The sequence below is a fragment of the Mastigoproctus giganteus genome, chromosome 2 (assembly GCF_048544385.1).
Source record: "Mastigoproctus giganteus isolate SK-2022 chromosome 2, ASM4854438v1, whole genome shotgun sequence".
NCBI classification, from domain to species: Eukaryota; Metazoa; Arthropoda; class Arachnida; order Uropygi; family Thelyphonidae; genus Mastigoproctus; species Mastigoproctus giganteus.
The window spans coordinates 22135511-22153377 of NC_143576.1; the positions used below are offsets into that span (position 1 = coordinate 22135511).

The following is a 17867-nucleotide window of genomic DNA, read 5'->3' on the forward strand; positions in this document are numbered from 1 at the left end:
AGGAGGTGATTATTCCCTTGTATAAGGCAATGGTCAGGCCACACCTAGAGTACTGTATACAGGCCTGGAGGCCTCATTTCAGGAAGGATGTAGAGCTGCTGGAACGAGTACAGAGAAGGGCAACTAGATTGGTGAATGGGACAAAGGGGTTCTCTTACGAAGAAAGGCTTAAGTTTTGCAAATTACAGTGTCTGGAAACTAGGCACCAGCGGGGTGATCTGATAGAGGTGTACAAAGCCTTGAATGGTTTGAGCATGCTCAATGCTGATGGGATTCTTCCTCTAGCTCAGAAAAATCACCTGAGAGGGCATAAATTCAAATTGAGGAAAGACAGATGTAGGATAGATGTGCGGAAATTTGCCTTTAGCCAGCGGGTGGTTGGTGGGTGGAACAGACTTCCATCCCTTGTCGTGGAAGTTGATAGCCTAAATAAGTTTAAGGCTCAGCTGGACAGGTATTTCGAACGAACAGAGGGGTGAAGTGGAAGTGGTTATTTTTATTTATTTATGTTACTTTTTTTTTTTTTTTTTTTTTTTTGGCTGATGCTGCATAAGCTTGCTTTCTTGCATCAAATGCCTCTACTAATGCTAATGCTAATGCTAAATCGTAATCAAATCTTTTAAACAAAATTTATCACCTCTTATATTAAAAAAAATAAAAAAATTAAAATATTCCAAAAAAGCAACCAGCTTGAGATTATACAAAATTACAAATTGTATTCAAATCCTTTGAATAAAAACTATCTTCTTGTATAGTAAACAAAAAAATAATAATAATAAATAAATAAAAATAATGTGAAAAAAAAAACAGATTGGGGAAATTACTTTACTATTTATTGCTCAGCTTTTTTTCAGAAAATGATCCTTTAAAAAACACAGTATATTAAGCATTTTTCCTGATAGGCTTGACCTTATTTTTGTGTTAAAGAGACCAGTGATTGAAAACACTCTCTCAGATTGGACACTTGTTGGTTTAATTGTCAGCAGTGCTCTATAAACTTTCTCCAGCTTTTCACTTCTACTGCTAGTTGCCTCCAAAATTTTAAATTCTATGCTGATTTCCAATTCACTCGGATATTTTGAAGGCTCTTCAGTTAATCTCTTTATTACACTATCATACTCTCGCATGAGTGTATCTCCAACATCGGAACTACACGAGTCTTTGTTTTCTTCTAAAAGAACAGTTCGTTTATTTTCAGTTTCTTCATTCAACGCTAAGACTCCTTCTGAATGTTTTGCAAATAATCTCTGATAAATCTCTTCAGCATGCTTTTTCAAAACTTGCTTACTTGGAAAATCAAAAGTTCTTGAATCTGAATCTTCTTTCCTAAACTTTTTGGGGTTGTGTAGATATCTCAGCAAAGCCACAGTTGGCAATTTCGTCTTGCATTGTAACGCTGCAAAAGGCTTTGGTGAAACTTTAAAGTAAATGGGTTTTCTGCTGTATCAAGCTTAGCAAGCAGAAATTCTATTGATGATTCTACTTTAAGTAAGTCTGTATCTTCTGAGGTTATAGCCTTCAGAATCATTTCAACAGGTCGCAAAGTTTCACGTAGCAATTCAAGTGTTTTCCAGTCATCGTCAGACACAGCTTCAGTTGACAGTGCTGCACATAGAGCATTTGGAATGCAATTTTTCAATTTCAAAAATCTCTCAATCATATAGAATGTGCTATCCCATCTAGTCTTGCAATCTAATATAAGTTTATATTCTTTCCCATTAAATTTTGCTTTAACAAAATTTTGTAATATGTCATTTTTGGTAGGCGATTTTCGAAAAAGCTTGCAAATTTTTCTCACTTTGTTAATAGTTTGTGCAATATTGTCCATCGGATTGAAGAAATAAATGAGCTCATCGGTAAAGTCAGTTTGATAAAGCATTGATGAAGAAGTTGAAGAAAGACAGCCTTGCTGTCTTTCTTCAACTTCTTCATCATCACTACTTTCTTCATTATTTTCATTTTCTTCATTGTCTTTGGGAGACTCAGAGACTGTGGCACCATAAATGATTGCTTTTTCATAAAGTACATCTATATCTGACAGATATATATACAATCGGCTATACATTGTTGATGATTAGGCGTAATTTGCTTGCCAAACTTAATCATCATTGCTGCTCCATCGGTGGTGCAAGCAACAACATCCTCATCCAAGTTCAAACCAAATTCCTTCAAGTGTCCATCCACAATTTGCTCAGTTCTTCTGCTATCAAGTGAACCATTAATCTCAATAAGACCTAACGACCAATAATTGTCTTTTGAATGCACATTTATATTCATATACCTTTTATTTTGTATAGACGTATATTCGTCTAGAGTCAATGAATACCGTGCACCCAAAACCAATGAATTTTTGAAATGCTGAATGAGTTCTTCTTTCTTAGTTTTATAATAATTCAGAACCATTTTTTTAATTCCATTAACCGAGGCTGGTGGTAATTTATCGTATTTATTTCTCTGAAGGTGAAGGCTTGATTGTATAAACTCACTCTTGGCAAATGAATTAAAAGAAAATCCATCTAAAGCAGCTAATTTTGAAATCTCTTCTTCCATAGATTTTTTAACGATAAAGTTTTCTAATGTTCTTACCATCCTCCAGACGACTTCATTATCTTCTGACATTTTGAACATTGTGCTTCATCTTTGCTTTTTCGAGCAAAATAATTCCATTAATTTGATTTCATCTTAGACATATTAAGAGTAATAAATATTAATTAGTAGGAATTTATATCACCGACAATTTTAAATAAAAATATTAAAGATAACAAAGGCACAATACTATGTGTCACTCCCGCAAGCACTGAATGAAGAGTCTAAACGAGGCAAGTTTCAAATTTTTCACGAAAGAAATTTTTTATTTATTTACTTGCAATTTTTTTTCCCCAATTAAATCTATTGTATTTTCAAAATTACATAAAAGCTAAATTTGGTGAAGCTGCTTTTTGGAGAACATTTGTCCGCAAATTTAATAGGAATAAAGAAGCAAAAAACTTTCTACAATTGAAATTTGTAGAAAGTTTTTTTCTTCTGTAGAAAGCAATATTCAACGAATCTGTTTCTAGTGGGTAACCATCAATAAGGTGCATTCCATAACTTGACTGGCGAACAAGATAGATGGAATGGAGAAATGTTGAGCATTTTCTTTTACGCTATCGTTCCGAATCACTCAGTCGTAAATGAGTACACCTGCATCGTGCCATGATACAGGTGGGAAGATAAAAGGTACCCCTCCTAGATTTGGGCCACTTGCCCATGAGATTCGTACCTTAAAATAAAATAAAAAACATAAAGCAGTTGAACGATCCAGACAAACGAACAAACAAAAGAAAATGTGAGTAACAAAAAACTATATTCGAGGGCTAACTAAAAAAATATTTGAATCCGGTTTTAGAAGCTTGGTTTCGGTTTTAACAACTCAATATGAAAACCGGATTTAACCAATTTATAAAACTGGTTTGCAAGCCCTAGTTGTCAGGCAACATTCAAATTTTGGGAACATTTGGGTAGCACCTCGTATAATAAGAGAATGTGTTCCTATATATAAAATGTTTGCTCCCTCTTTGTAATTTTATCAATTTACGAAATTAAAGGTGGTTCTGATGTTGAAGTGAAGTTTAATTTAGGTCAACACTGCTAGCAGCCAACTTTATGCAGTAATGTCCTGATTTACAAACTTATTCCTCAAAAGCAGATCATAAAGCAAAAGTTCATAATAAAGAGCAATTTTCCCATAAATAAGGAACAATAAGAGGATATGTTCCAAAAAATAAAATGTGCAATCTCAAATATGCATGACAACTGGGACCAACCATTTATATTAAAATGTATACTTATATGTCCTAACAATAAAATTTTAAACATTATTTTACACAATTAGGACATAATCTCATTTTGTACATAGCATTAAGCAAACTAAATTTGCTAATTAATGCATCAGTTCATATTGTGGAGAAACTTTGCAACAAGCTGTCCTGGTATTCACTACCCCAAATAAAAAGTGCTGCTTCGATGGAGACATATACTGATATTTATTTAATAATGTATGCCATTTCCACACTGTCATTTCAACCCTTTCTGTGGCAGATCAACAATTACTGTGAAGACCTGAATAGCCCAGTGATAGAACATGCACGCACGCACGCACGCACGCACGCACGCACGCACACACACACACACACACACACACACACACACACACACACACACACACACACACACACACACACACACACACACACACACACACACACACACACACAGGTGAAATGGTGTTGCAAGTAAAATAAAACATGTAAATTTAGAAACAAAAGCCTCATAGTACAACATAAAACATTACTGTACAAGCATGACTCAGCCTCATTCTGTACATGGCAATGAGCAAACTAAATCTGCTACTTTATCTACATTCTATCACTGGGCTGTTCAGGCCTTCATAATGCCTACTTACCCAGTGATAAGACCATAAAGAAGGGTCGAAACATGGTATGGGTGATGGCATAAATAGCAATATACTTCTCAATTGGAGCGTGCTTTTTATTTACATCTTGTGCAGTGAGGTCTTCCAGAGAATACTCAACTTGAACTCGATCACTATTATCTTCCCTACTACTGTTTTGAGGATAGATTTACAACCCTGAGAACATGTCACAATCAGTTAATACTTGGAAAACCTTGGCACAGCCTACAAAAATCCTCACCAAAAACACTAAGTGTGCTTTCTCCAAATTGTGAATTGTTGCATTGGAATATGATCCTAAGAACCATAGGTAGAAGTCTGATTGTTTATTACAAGAAAACCGAGGTCAGAATCGATTGCTAAAATTAAGAGAATTAGCTTATATCTCTTAAAAAAAATAAATTATGCGAAATTGGCATATTTTGGTAAAACATAACTCCCTCTATCTTTAATAACCGTGACGTGATGTGAAACTATCATGGTGATTTTCAAAATCTACACAAAAACTGGTTAAAAACAGCATTTAAATTTTTGGAAGTAAAAATCATGTTGGCTAATGTTATTCTAAATGGATCATTTTGTTTGGCTAATGCAATAAACTAATGATATGGTCACACAGGAGTTGAAGGCAAGAAAAAATTGTGACATTATATATACAGCCACTCCCCAACGTAAGGGTTGTGGTCTGCGGAACTCTATGCAAGTTGGAATTTCCCTAAATGCTTATGCAGTACTCACAACTATGCTTACCGAATTTGATTGAAGCAAAAAAGAAATGTTCAATAAAGAAGTAAATCGAACATGTAAATCGAATTATTTATTCAATTTTTTTATCTCATGTGCAGGAAAAATGACAAAAGGGTACAAAATTACAAAAAAAAAAAAAGAGAAAGGCATAACCATCAGCAAGTTTTACCTTTCGAGCATCGTTGCCAGAATTAACTCTGCAGCTGACAAGCATGCCGCTGCAGAATTTGAGGGCTGTGGAGAAGGGGTTTTTTAGAACAAATCACAAAATTTCTCTGCAGCTGCACAATCGGCACTGGCAACTTCACTGCATTCTTTAATGGTTTGGAAACCAGCGTGATGCTTGAACGTACAAAACCATGCGTTGTATGCCACAAACTTGGCTTGGTGTTTGCCGTACTTATCCTTAATATCTTCATAAATACTTCTTGCTTTTGCTTGAATGGCCATTGGACTACAGGGCACTTTCTTCTGAATCTGATTTTCCATCCATATTAATAGCTTTTCCATCATTGATATAGCACCTGAACGCTGTTTTGTGATCACTGTTGATCTTAAATGCGTTGATCCTTTAACATGTTCTTTTATATGCACACTGTCCCTTAAAATAACATTCATTGTTGAAGCAGTGAGACCTAATTCCTGTGAATAGATGACAAACTTTGTCCTGCTTTGTACTTCATAATTTTCACCTTCATTTCTAAATCAATTTTGTTTCGTTTCTTAGCACTGCCACCACTTGTACTTTCCTTTATTCACTTTCACTTTGTCATTGTAATAAGTAAATAGGAATGAAGAGAAGATTCTGAAAATTTATTTATGTATTTTATATGATTGAAGATTTCAGTGAAGGGGAACTCATTTCACCATAATACCTAATGTAAAAACCCACAGAATTCCAGTTATTTGTATTACGGCAAATACAATAAGATTGAGTTTGCTACCAGTTTATAATAGATTGCACTAACAGAAAAGCCCTATAAACCAGAAAGTGAAAACTGTTTTTATTGTTTTATGGTAGTGACCTCCAGAAATGCGTTTTAGAAAAATATCACAAAGGCATTCAAAATTGATTCTTATAACGGAACATATAATAATGATGAAAGTGTAGTGCAATTTCCATTATAAAAATGACCTTTTAGAGAGATAAACAGCTTAGTTATATAATGAAAATTTCAACTTCTGAAGTCTTGGAACGAATTACCAAAATAACAATGTATTATTGGGTTCACATTACGATATTTTCATGATACCTCCATTTATTCCTATGGGATGCAAAATACATTTCCATGATTTTTTTAAGTTTGCACCAGCCGGCAAAAACTTAAGTAAAAATTTCTGTAAGTCGAGTATTATGTAAGGCAGGGAGTGTCTGTACAGGCAACCCTCGTATAACACGGTAGTCAGGTTCTTATAAAATCTCGTGTAATGCGAAACCGTGTTATACGGGACTAAGAATTAGTAAAAAAAGGGGTGTTACGTTCCAAAAGCTAACATAAATACACCATCTTTCTGTGTCATCAGCATTTAAAACTTAATGTGGTGTGTATCTGTGCTCTTCAATAGTTTTTTGAAATTTCCTAGCATGTTCATAGCTTTATTATCAGCCAATGCACTTTTCCCTTGAATTTTTATGTTATGTAACGAGAAGCCGTTTTTGCTCAAACCAACTCTTCACTGGCAACAAACTCTGGGTTAACAGAAGATTCTCCATTTTCTTTTAAATGGTTATAAATTTTTAGTGTCATTTGTTTAATTACATTGCCGTCTAATGGGATCAGTTTTTTCCTGCTATCATCAATCCAAATGCTGAATGCTCTTTCCATTTTATAAATTATTGGCACTTGGGAACGAGCTATCATATTTGGGAAAAATTAAAGATCCTTCGTCAACAACAGTTCTAATTTTCTGTTCATTTGTTTAATGGTCCGGATTGTTGATTCATTTAAATTTAAACTTTTTGCAATGCATGATACCTTTCCCCCCTTTTTTTAAGATGATTCAAAATTTGTATCTTTGATTCTAGAGAAATAAAGTTTCTTTTGAGCGGTGCTTTTTTACTTTTCTTGGGCATAATTTAAGGCTGGAATTGAATTCACAACAAAGAAATTATTCCAATACGGTTCTTAAGAACAAAGTTTAGTAATACATAACTGGGAAAATTTATAAATGATCAAATAAAGACCAAAATAACCTTACAAAAACCCTAAAATTTACGAGCTGCACACTTCAAAGTCCATTTTTTATGATCTCAAACAAGCACAAGTTCAATAGCACAAAACAAGTGATTTTCCAATAATTTTTTTTTGCATAATGACAAGTGAGTCAGCAGCGGGGATTCACAAAAAAGAATGGAAATGTTTAAAAATTACATCCAACATAATAGTAGGGGTGTCCCTGCAAAAAAAAAAAAAACCCTGTTAAGCAAGGTTTCCACAATTCTCTAACCATGTTAGAGCGAAACCGTATTGTAGAAGTACTGTGTTATACGAGGGTTGCCTGTACTTAACACTTTAGCAAAGAATTTTAAAAGTTTCACAAGGAAGATCACTGAACAGGCTGGAGTCCATTGGGATTAATATTAGCCATATGGTGCAAGGAAGCCTGAGGCTTATGCTGCACCAGCCAAAAAAAAAAAAAAAAAAATTTCTAAATTATTCAGAGAGAGAGAGAGAGAGAGAGAGAGAGAGAGAGAGAGAGAGAGTCTGAAGTAGAAGAGAATCACCAAGAAAGAGAAGAATGGTGATATCCAGCTCAGGAACCTGGGTGTTCCAAGCTCATACTCACCAGATGTGAGCTCCTGGAGTTAAATACACGCAATGTCCTGAGATAGAATTAGGAATGGATGAAGGAGAGAGAGAAGGTTGTTATAAATGGTCAATCTTCGGAGTGGGTCAGGATTATTAGTAAAGTGTCTCAAAATTCAGTGCTAAGGCCATTCTTGTTTCTGATCTGGAATGGTATTAAAAAGGAAATTATGGGTACGATATTGAAATCTGTAGACGATATAAAGATCAAAAGAATGGAATGATTTGGACAGGTTTTGTGGATGGTCAGAGAAATGGAAGTTAAATTTAAATGCTGACAAATGTAAGGTTCTACATTTTGGAAATAATAACCCAAGGGTAACTTATACATTAGGTGAAGATAAGCTGAAGGGTGTTAATTGTCCTAGGTCCTTGAAGTTGTCACAGACATTCTCTCAGATATGCTAGACAAGCTGTACTTGCTACCTGGGAGTCTAAAACGCTGATGGAACTGATATTCAGGTGACACTGAAGTCAAGTGGACCCAATTTCGGCAAAGTCCGAACAGTCTGTGACAGCCAAATCCTCTGCTTGCTCCTTCATGATGGTGGGACTGTTAGTAATCCTGGGTTGGTTGGTTGGTTATTAGGATTTTTATGGCGCATCAGCATCTAAGGCAGTAATCCTGGGTATAACCTCATGCACATGTACATGGTGGGCGACCACCCAGGTGGGAACCAACGTAAGCAGGGAATGGAGGAATGCAGTCCCTCTATGTTACCAGGCAGCACTAGGTGGTAGATGACCCTCATCAATCGGTGCAATACCACCATTTTGCTTATTGCAGACTTGAAGTGGTGGAACCCATGTTTAGTCTCTAGAGCTAAGTTACAGTCAACACTTCCCTATCTCTTCCATCTTGCAGTATGATTGATGACTTTTGAGGTTATGATGAACATCATGGCAAGATCCAATATACCTTACATTTCAAGGGTACAGCTCTAAAACAGTGTTCGCAGGCCGGCCGCTAGTTAGTACACCGGACAGAACCTATTGGTAACTCTCTAGGAGACTTCCGGATCAGCTAGTGTATAATCTTGCTACCTCTACTCTGCAGATAGTGACTGGAAGGAGTCCAAGTAGTGTGTAGGTGGGGAGCATTGTCGAGGCCACGTTATGTCAAGGATCTGGGTATATTCTTACCATGTGTACGCCATATCCAAAAATTTCATTACTTCATACAGCATGTCCCACCCACTTTTTCTTACTATTGAATATACCATGAATTGTCAAACTAATAGAGCAAGCTTATCTGCGAAAAGATCTAAACCTCCCAAACACTTCCTAATTCATTTCACAAATATACGTGGTCTCAATTCTAATCTCAACGATGTCCATTTCCACTTGCAGTCTGCCAAACCCCATGTACTTTTTCTGACAGAATCTCAGTTATCGGTTGATTCAACTACTGCTCATCTCAGATGCCCAAATTATTCGCTGTATGATTCCTTTCGCCTCAAAGGTGGTACTTGTGCATATGTCCGTTCTGATATTCCCTGTCAGAGACTTAGCAATTTGGAATCTCCTCTCTATGATCTTCTCTGGCTTAAAATCTCTCTACCTCATTGTGTCAAATTCATCTGTTGTCTCTACCATTCTCCCAACTCCACTAATCACTTGGAGCTCTTTGACTTCCTCTCTTTGCAACTTGACTTTCTCCAGTCCAACTTTCCTAACAGTGAGGTAATTTTTCTTGGTGATTTTAATGTGAACATTAAAATCACCAAGTTCACATTAATGTTCACTGGCTTCCATTTTCTAGCCACACCAACCCAGCTGGTCGAGATGCTGAGGCTTTTGCAATTACTAATGACTTTGCACAGATTGTTCATTTACCTACAACAATACCAGACAATCCTAATCATACAGCCAACACACTCGATCTTTTTCTCACAAACAACCCTTCTAAGTACACGGTCGAAGTGAGAGGTCCTTTAGGCACTTCAGATCACAACTTGGTGATTGTCTCTTCTCCAATCAAGCCTTTATCTCATGGCTATTCCCAACCTCGCGTTGTTTGGCATTACAAGAATGTAAAATGCGATGACCAGCAAGATTTCTTTTCTTTTTTTCCTTGGCCGGATTACTGTTTCAAAACTTCTGATGTCAACGTTTGCTCAGATCGTGTGAGTGAAATTATTCTTGCAGGAATGGAATCCTTTATCCCACACTCCACTTTAAAATCTCGTCCTTTATCTAAACCTTTGTTTTCCAATAAATGTGCTAAGGCCATTCAGGAGAAGAAGGTTGCAGGCTCGTTTCTAATTCTTCGGTTTCATTTTCTGCCTACACCAAAGCTACATAAGCTCATACGCTTGCTTTCTTGCATCACATGCCACGATTACTATAATTACTGAGAAAGCAAAATTGAGAGTAAGTGTGTTATAGGCCTAATGACTCTGATGAGTATAATTAACAACTGTACAGAGAAATAGAGTGGGCCAGCAAATCAGATTGTCTTATAATGGGGGATTTTAATTTCCCAGATATAGACTGGAATTTGTGGGTTGGTCACTCACACACAAGCAAGGCTTTTGTGGATTTATTGGATGATAGTTTTCTACAGTAGCATGTTCAGGTGGCAACTAGAGGGAGTACTACCCTTGATCTGATTATCAGTAGTGATTCTTCATGCATTAAGGACCTGCAGATAAAGGAATCATTAAGTGGCAGTGATCACACGGTGCTGAAGTGGGATTTATTCAAAGACGTAACAACCATCAGGGGTAAAGGGAAGGTTTTTGCTTTCGTAAAGGTGACTATGGTGGTCTGAGAGAGTTTTTAAATTCTATACGGTGGGGCCAACTGATGATGTTACCAACAGCAAATTCAAAATGGGAAGCATTCAAAGAAACTTATCTTGGAAGCTACCATATTTTTCATAACAACAAAGAAATATTGTTTAAGGTTTAGGCCTAAATGGATGTCAGATGAACTAATGACATGTGGGAGAGAAAAGAATTCCATGGGATACATATAAATTAACAGGCGACACGGAAGCCTATGATAGATATGGTCTGTAACCAAGTCACAAAAAGGCTAGGCAGACAAAGGCAGATTACGAGAAATCTTTGGCAAAGGATGCAAAGAAAAACAGTAAAGAGTTCTTTACGTATGTAAACTCTAGAAGGAAGGGAATGAAACAGATTGGCCCATTTGATATCGATGGTTCAAGTGTTGATAATCCTGCTCAGGTGGCTAACAAACTAAATGAGTATTTTGCATCTACATTCACACTTGAGGAGTTATTCAGTGAGGGGAATTCCAGAGGTGTATTAAACTCTGGCAATAAGCTAGATAATCTTGTAATAACTGACAGAAAAGTGGAGGAGAAATTGTTGAAGATAAACATAATAAAGGCACCTGGGGTGGATAGGATCTATCCAGTTATATTAAAGGAAGCAGCAAAGGAAGTAAGCAAACTGTTAGCCATAATTATGAGAGCTTCCTTGAACTCAGGGGAGGTAACCCATGGACTGGAGATGTGCAAATGTGTCCCCAATTCACAAAGGGGAATCAAAGGGTGACATGAGTAATTACAGACCTGTTAATTTAACTTCTGTTCCAAGAAAAAAAAAAAAAAATTAAGTCACTGGTTAAAGGAGCAATGCAGGATCATCTATACAAGACTGCAGTTATAGTTCAGACACAGCATGGGTTTGTTAAGGGGAAGTCTTGTCTGACCAATTTGATTGGATACTATGATGTGGTATCAAAGGAACTGAATGCAAAAAAATAATTTTGATATCATATACTTGGATTTTAGGAAAGCTTTTGATACTGTTGCACATGGAAGACCACTGTACAAATTGGATCAGTATGGCATTAAGGGCACGTTGCTACAATGGATAAAAGGATGTTTGAGTGGGAGAAGAGAGCGAGTGGTAATCAATGGACACTGCTCTTCATGGACTAATGTTATTAGTGGAGTCCCCCAGGGTTCAGTGTTGTTTTCTGTATTTATCAATGATATTTATGAAGGTATAACATGGTTAATGTCTAAGTTTGCAGACAATATGAAGGTTGGCTGGGTTGTTAATGATAGTAATGACAGTATTCTACTGCAACAGGATCTAGAAAAGTTGAGCAGATGGGCTGAGAGGTGGCAACTGAAGTTTAACATTGACAAATGTAAAGTACTGCATATGGGAAGCAGTAACCCCATAATAACATATCAACTGTGTGGTACTACACTGATGGTGGGTAGAGAATGAAAAGGAGCTGGGGGTAATTGTGCAGTCAGATATGAAGTTTTCTGAGCATTGCAGACGGTCTGCAAGAGTAGCTCATGGTGTCTTGTCAATTTCTAGTAGGGTTAAGGAGGTGATTATCCCCTTGTATAAGGCAATGGTCAGGCCACACCTTGAGTAGTATATACAGATCTGGAGGCCTAATTTTAAGAATGGAGTAGAGATGCTGGAACAAATACAGAGAAGGGCAACATTAGTGAATGGAACAAAGGGTTGCTCTTATGAAGAAAGGCTTAAGTTCTGCAAATTACAGTGTCTGGAGACCAGGCACCTGCGAGGTGATCTGATTGAGGTGAATAAATGAATGGTTTGAGCATGCTCAATGCTGATGGGATTCTTCCTCTTGCTCAGAATAACTGCCTGAGAGGTCATAAATTCAAATTGAGGAAAGACAGTTTTAGGACAGATGTACGGAGTTTGCCTTTAGCCAGCGGGTGGTTGATTGCTGGAACAATCTTCCATCTGCCATTATAGAAGTTGATAGCTGAAACAGATTCAAGGCAGAACTAGACAAACATATGGAGCACTTGGAATGGATGAAATGAGAAGTTTTTTTTTTGGATGCTGAATAAGCTTGCTTTCTTGCATCATATGTCTTTACTAATGCTAATAATCTATACAAGGCAATTTATAAAAAAAAAAAATATATATATATATACTGTTCTATTATCCACTACAGACAAAACAGCACTAGACTAAATTTTCATAATTAAAATAATCCCTGAAAGAAAAGATATTTTTGAAATTATTGCCAGAATTACTACAAGTCCAGCAGATGGCCTGCATAACCAAATGGTAGATACCAAAAGTACCACAGCTCACATGTTTAAGTTGACTATGGTGTTTGAATCCATAGGACCACAAAATATGATTAATGATAATATTCTTGTAAAAGGTCTAGTTGTAAATTGTAATCTGTTAGGTCACACTTGAGCATACATGGAAATTTTACTAGGGATATTTCTAGAAGTGAAGAATGCTAATATATATATGAGCTCATGTAGAACTACTTTGAACAATTATATTTCATTAACTGATATGTAAACTAGCTTGTTATTAGGATTGAACACTCTTTAATGATAAGACTACACAGATCTTGAATACACTTACCGGCTATTCTGATCACAGTAGCAATCCAATAAAAACTAGGAAATATTTCCCCATAATTGTCACAGTCTTTATTTTCTACTTCTACTTTCATGCCAATATTTATGTTATCCCAACAGTCAGCTAGAGCAACCTGAATAGGAAACAAATTCCTTTATTTTGTATAATTTTGCATAATACAAGCATTTTTCATAATACAAGCATATACAAAAGTTTAAAACAAAATAATTGATAAGAATAGTTGATAAGAATATCAACTGCTTTCCAATGCATAATATGCACTGGAGGCAGAGCTGAATGACTGCTTTGTATCCAATGAGTTAACTTAGTTTATCTCATTGTTAGGGAAAGTGGAACATTTTCTGGCCATATAAAATGCTTTCAGTTTCCCTGAAATGATGACTGATGGAAACAAAACAGAGTATGTTTTTCAGTAGCAAAATGTTGGAAAAATTCTGAAAGACAGATCAAAATATTATTATGTTGTTGTTGTTATTTGGCTTTTAGGAGCATTAGCAACTAAGGCCATATTGCTCCAGGAATATGCGGTGGTCATTCCCTGACCTTTCTGCATCCTCCGTATTTGGTGGTGATGGGCTCGAACTCCCCTCTAATCAAGAAGCGTGTGTTAGCACTGCTGCTCCTTCCCACCTGGCTACGGAGGCGCCATATTATTATGTCTGCATTTCTGCTCAGAAAGGAGAACAAGAGCCCTACTGGTTAACTCTATACTTGAGGGATTCTACAAAGCATGGGAGGGGGGGGTAACTTTTACTTAGCATGGTGGAGACTAACCATCTGGTAAGCCTAAACTATAAATGTAAGACCACATCTTCTTAATGTGTTATAATTTGGACTATAAAGCAATATTTGAAATTTTTCATGGATGCTTTCTAAGTTATTATTCATATATTAATATTATACAGTTAGTAACATTTCCACTGCATTGGTAAAACAATATTGTTTGTTAGAACAAGGACATTTGCATATTGAAAGTCATTCACATTTAGTACTGTTGGAGCTGTTCAACTCTGTCATTAAGTGGTGGAGCAAAGAGTGAACATTAAGCTTCGTTTCAAGTTGAGAAAGAGATTTAAACCTACAAATTGGTACAAAAAAGCATATAGTAATGATCCTCTATCTTGCACACATGTTTTTCACTAGTCCGCACGATTTCAAGTTGCCACGTGGATCTGGAAGGTGACAAGTGAATGTCCAATAATGCTTCAAACCATACAAACAGTTGAAAAGTTCGCATGCTGTCTAAATGTTGTGTGTCTCCTTGAATATCACAGTTGTATAGATTGTTTTCTCTTAAAAGAGAAACAATCTGTGCAACTATGACAGATGATTAGGCAAAGCATGTATGATCTGTGCTTGGTTAATTTTGTATGTTGGACTCATGAACAAAAGCTGCTCAGAATGTTGATGACCCCTCCTTCCTCAATTATATCATAACAGGTGAGAAGTTGTAGTGTTTTGAATGCACAAAGAAACAAAGCACGGAATAGCAATCAAATGATATCAGATATGAAAAAAGTTTTGTTTTTAAATCAAAAACCACATGAAAGTGATATGATTATTTTCCTCAATAACAAGGGAATAATTTATAAGGAATCTGTTCCATCAAGTAAGAAGTATATTATAAACAAATATGGCTCATTTGGTTAAATTAATATATTGAGCAAAGCCGGTTTTGAGAAAAAGGAGAGATGAGAGACAATGCTAGGCTGCATTCTGCACTGATTATTGAGGATTATAGAGCTTAACCACCTCCTCATTCTCCAGATTATTTCTTGTGTCCCAAGATTAAATCAATGCTGAAAGGATGAAATTTGACAGCACTGATGGCATTAAAAGAAATATAGTAGCAGAATCAATGGCAGTCAGTTCAAATGCATTTAAAAAATGTTTACAATGGCTCCAAAAGAAACCTCAGGTGAAGTTGCTCAAGGCAATTACTTTGAAAAATATTAAAAACTTTTTTTTATTCTAACATATGGGTCTCTTTAAATTGACTGAATCCGGGGATTTAACTGTAATTAGTAAACATGTCTCATCTATATTGTAAGTAGTGCACATCTCACCACTAAGTCAGGATGGAATTATGAAAACAAATATAGTTAGTCGAATTACATGTCATTGTTTGTTGTATTGTAAAGGTTGTAATTCACCACATAGGTGCTGCTACAATTATATCCTGTTGTTGTTAAGGAGTACATTAAGTTTAATGTAATCATCTGCCACAGAGTCTGGCAGCACTACTTTCTGCAGACTGCTGAGGACCAAGATATCGGACGAGGAATATTACAACTTTCTGAAAGTGATCAAGTCCAAGAAACCTATAGGAAAAAAGAAATCCATTGAAGAAAAAATAAGCCAAGAAACACGTCATGATGAACCAAAGACAACAAATGAAGACCAAGATAAACGGTGACAAGGAGAAAATTGAGTATACTGAGTTATGCAAAGCCATTAGAAAGAGACTCGGAGAGGACATAAGAAGATTTAACACAAGAAAAGTAGAACAAGCATTAAGGGATTAACAAAGGACTTAAATCAGCAGCCACGAGCAGTAATACAGAAAGACAAAAAGGTAACGTGCAGCCATTATCAACCCACTGCAGGATGGAAGAGTCCTCAACAATTCATGCTGAGGGAAATGGATCATAATCTGCCACGCTGGTCCAGTGCAGGTTGGCAGATAGACTGTATTAAGTAGTCAGGGGCTTGAACCCCGGTCTACTCAAAGAGCGTGTGCTACTGCACTCCCGCTCCTGACCACTCGGCTACGGAGACAAATGATACTGAAACTGAAGAATAGTGTTGGTGTACTTATAAATAGCAGAGAAAGCATAATTCAAATGACAGAAGACTACAATAAAGAATTATACAAGGAGCGAGGGAATGATGCCACCAGTGGGGAAGATGGATCGCAAATTAGTAACACATATGACATACCCGATATCATTCCTGATGAGGCAGAACATGCATTGAAGAAAATTAAGAATCAGAAAGCCCCGGGGGAAGATGAAGTAATTACTATAGAGTTTAAAATTGGGAGGAAGAGACATGACAGAAAAACTGGCAAGAATCTTCACAAAATTCATTAGAAAAAGTGTGACGCCTAAGGAGTGGAATAATGCAATCATAGTTTTGCTGTATAAGAAAGGAAATAAATTAGAAAATTGAAATTATAGACCAATTAGTTTGTTTGTTATCCCACATCTACAAGTTGTTCACAAGAGTCATTACTAGCAGATTAGAAAGAATACTTGAATGAAAAACCGAAAGAGCAAGCTGGCTTTAGGACAGGATTCTCAACTATGGATCACCTTCATGTAATATCACAAGTAATGGAGAAAGCAAATGAATATAAAACACCATTATGCCTGGCATTTGTGGATTATGAAAAGGCATTTGACTCCACACAGCAAAAGGCAATGTTTTGGGCATTGGAAAGACAAGATATAGATACCCCATATATTATGAGTTCGAAGAAAATATATGAGAACGCTACCTCCTTTATTAGACTAGGAAAAGACAGTATCAAATTTAAATTTGAGAAGAGTTTTACAAGGGGAGACAATATCTCTGAAGTTGTTTACTACTGCCCTTGAGGAAGCTTTAGAAGATTAGACTGGTCGCACAAAGGAGTCAATGTGAATGGAGAGTGCCTAAACCATTTACGATTTGCAGATGAGATTGTGGTCATAAGCCACGATCCCAAAGAATTAGAGAAAAATCTTAATCAGTTATGCAGAGTTACTAAGGATTTTGGACTAAAGATGAATATTGCTAAAACAAAAGTAATGATGAACAAACATGCCAAAGAAAGGGATATAATCATTGAAAAGGTGGATTCATACACATATCTGGAACAAGTCATTAGCTGTAATAACGATAAATGGCTGGAAGTCAAGAGAAGAATAAATTTTGAAAATACAGTCACATACTGAGGAGCAATATCCCAATTTGTCTGAAACGTAAAATAATGAACCAATGTATACTCCCCACCATGACTTATGGAAGTGAAACTTGGGCACTCACCAAAAGATGGGAAGAGAAGCTGAGAACTACACAGCGAAGAATGGAATGAATTATATTGGGAATCAGACTGTAAGATAAGAAGAGAAACACATGGATTAGGCAGCAAACTCAAGTAAAGGACATTCTTATCAAAACTAAAGAACTAAAATGGTCTTGGGCAGAACATAGCTCGAAGACATGATGACAGATGGACTAAGAAAATAACAGAATGGTACACAAGAGGAGCTAGAAGAAAACCTGGAAGACAACAATGGAGATGGACAGATGAAATTCATGAGTTTGTGGGTAGTAAATGGATGGCCATTGCACAAAACAGAAGGAACTGGAAAGTTGCTGGAGAGGCCTTCATCCTGCAGTGGATTGAAAATGGCTGATCATGATAACCTAACAGGAAAAAAAAAAATAAATAATAAAAAAATATATATATATATATAGAAGGCTGCCGTAGCCTAG

The 17867-nt window shown here is 36.3% G+C and overlaps 1 protein-coding gene across 5 annotated transcripts in view; it reads right to left on the bottom strand.

The window, feature by feature from the left end:
• The window catches only part of LOC150089212 (MBT domain-containing protein 1-like), a 406745-nt gene that overhangs the window by 212512 nt on the left and 176366 nt on the right, over positions 1–17867 (bottom strand). For all 5 annotated transcript variants that reach the window (XM_090388417.1, XM_090388411.1, XM_090388400.1 and 2 more), the window contains exon 8: positions 13368–13497. In XM_090388417.1, coding sequence (XP_090244543.1) covers positions 13368–13497 — 130 coding nt within the window. The remainder of the gene's footprint in view (positions 1–13367; positions 13498–17867) is intronic.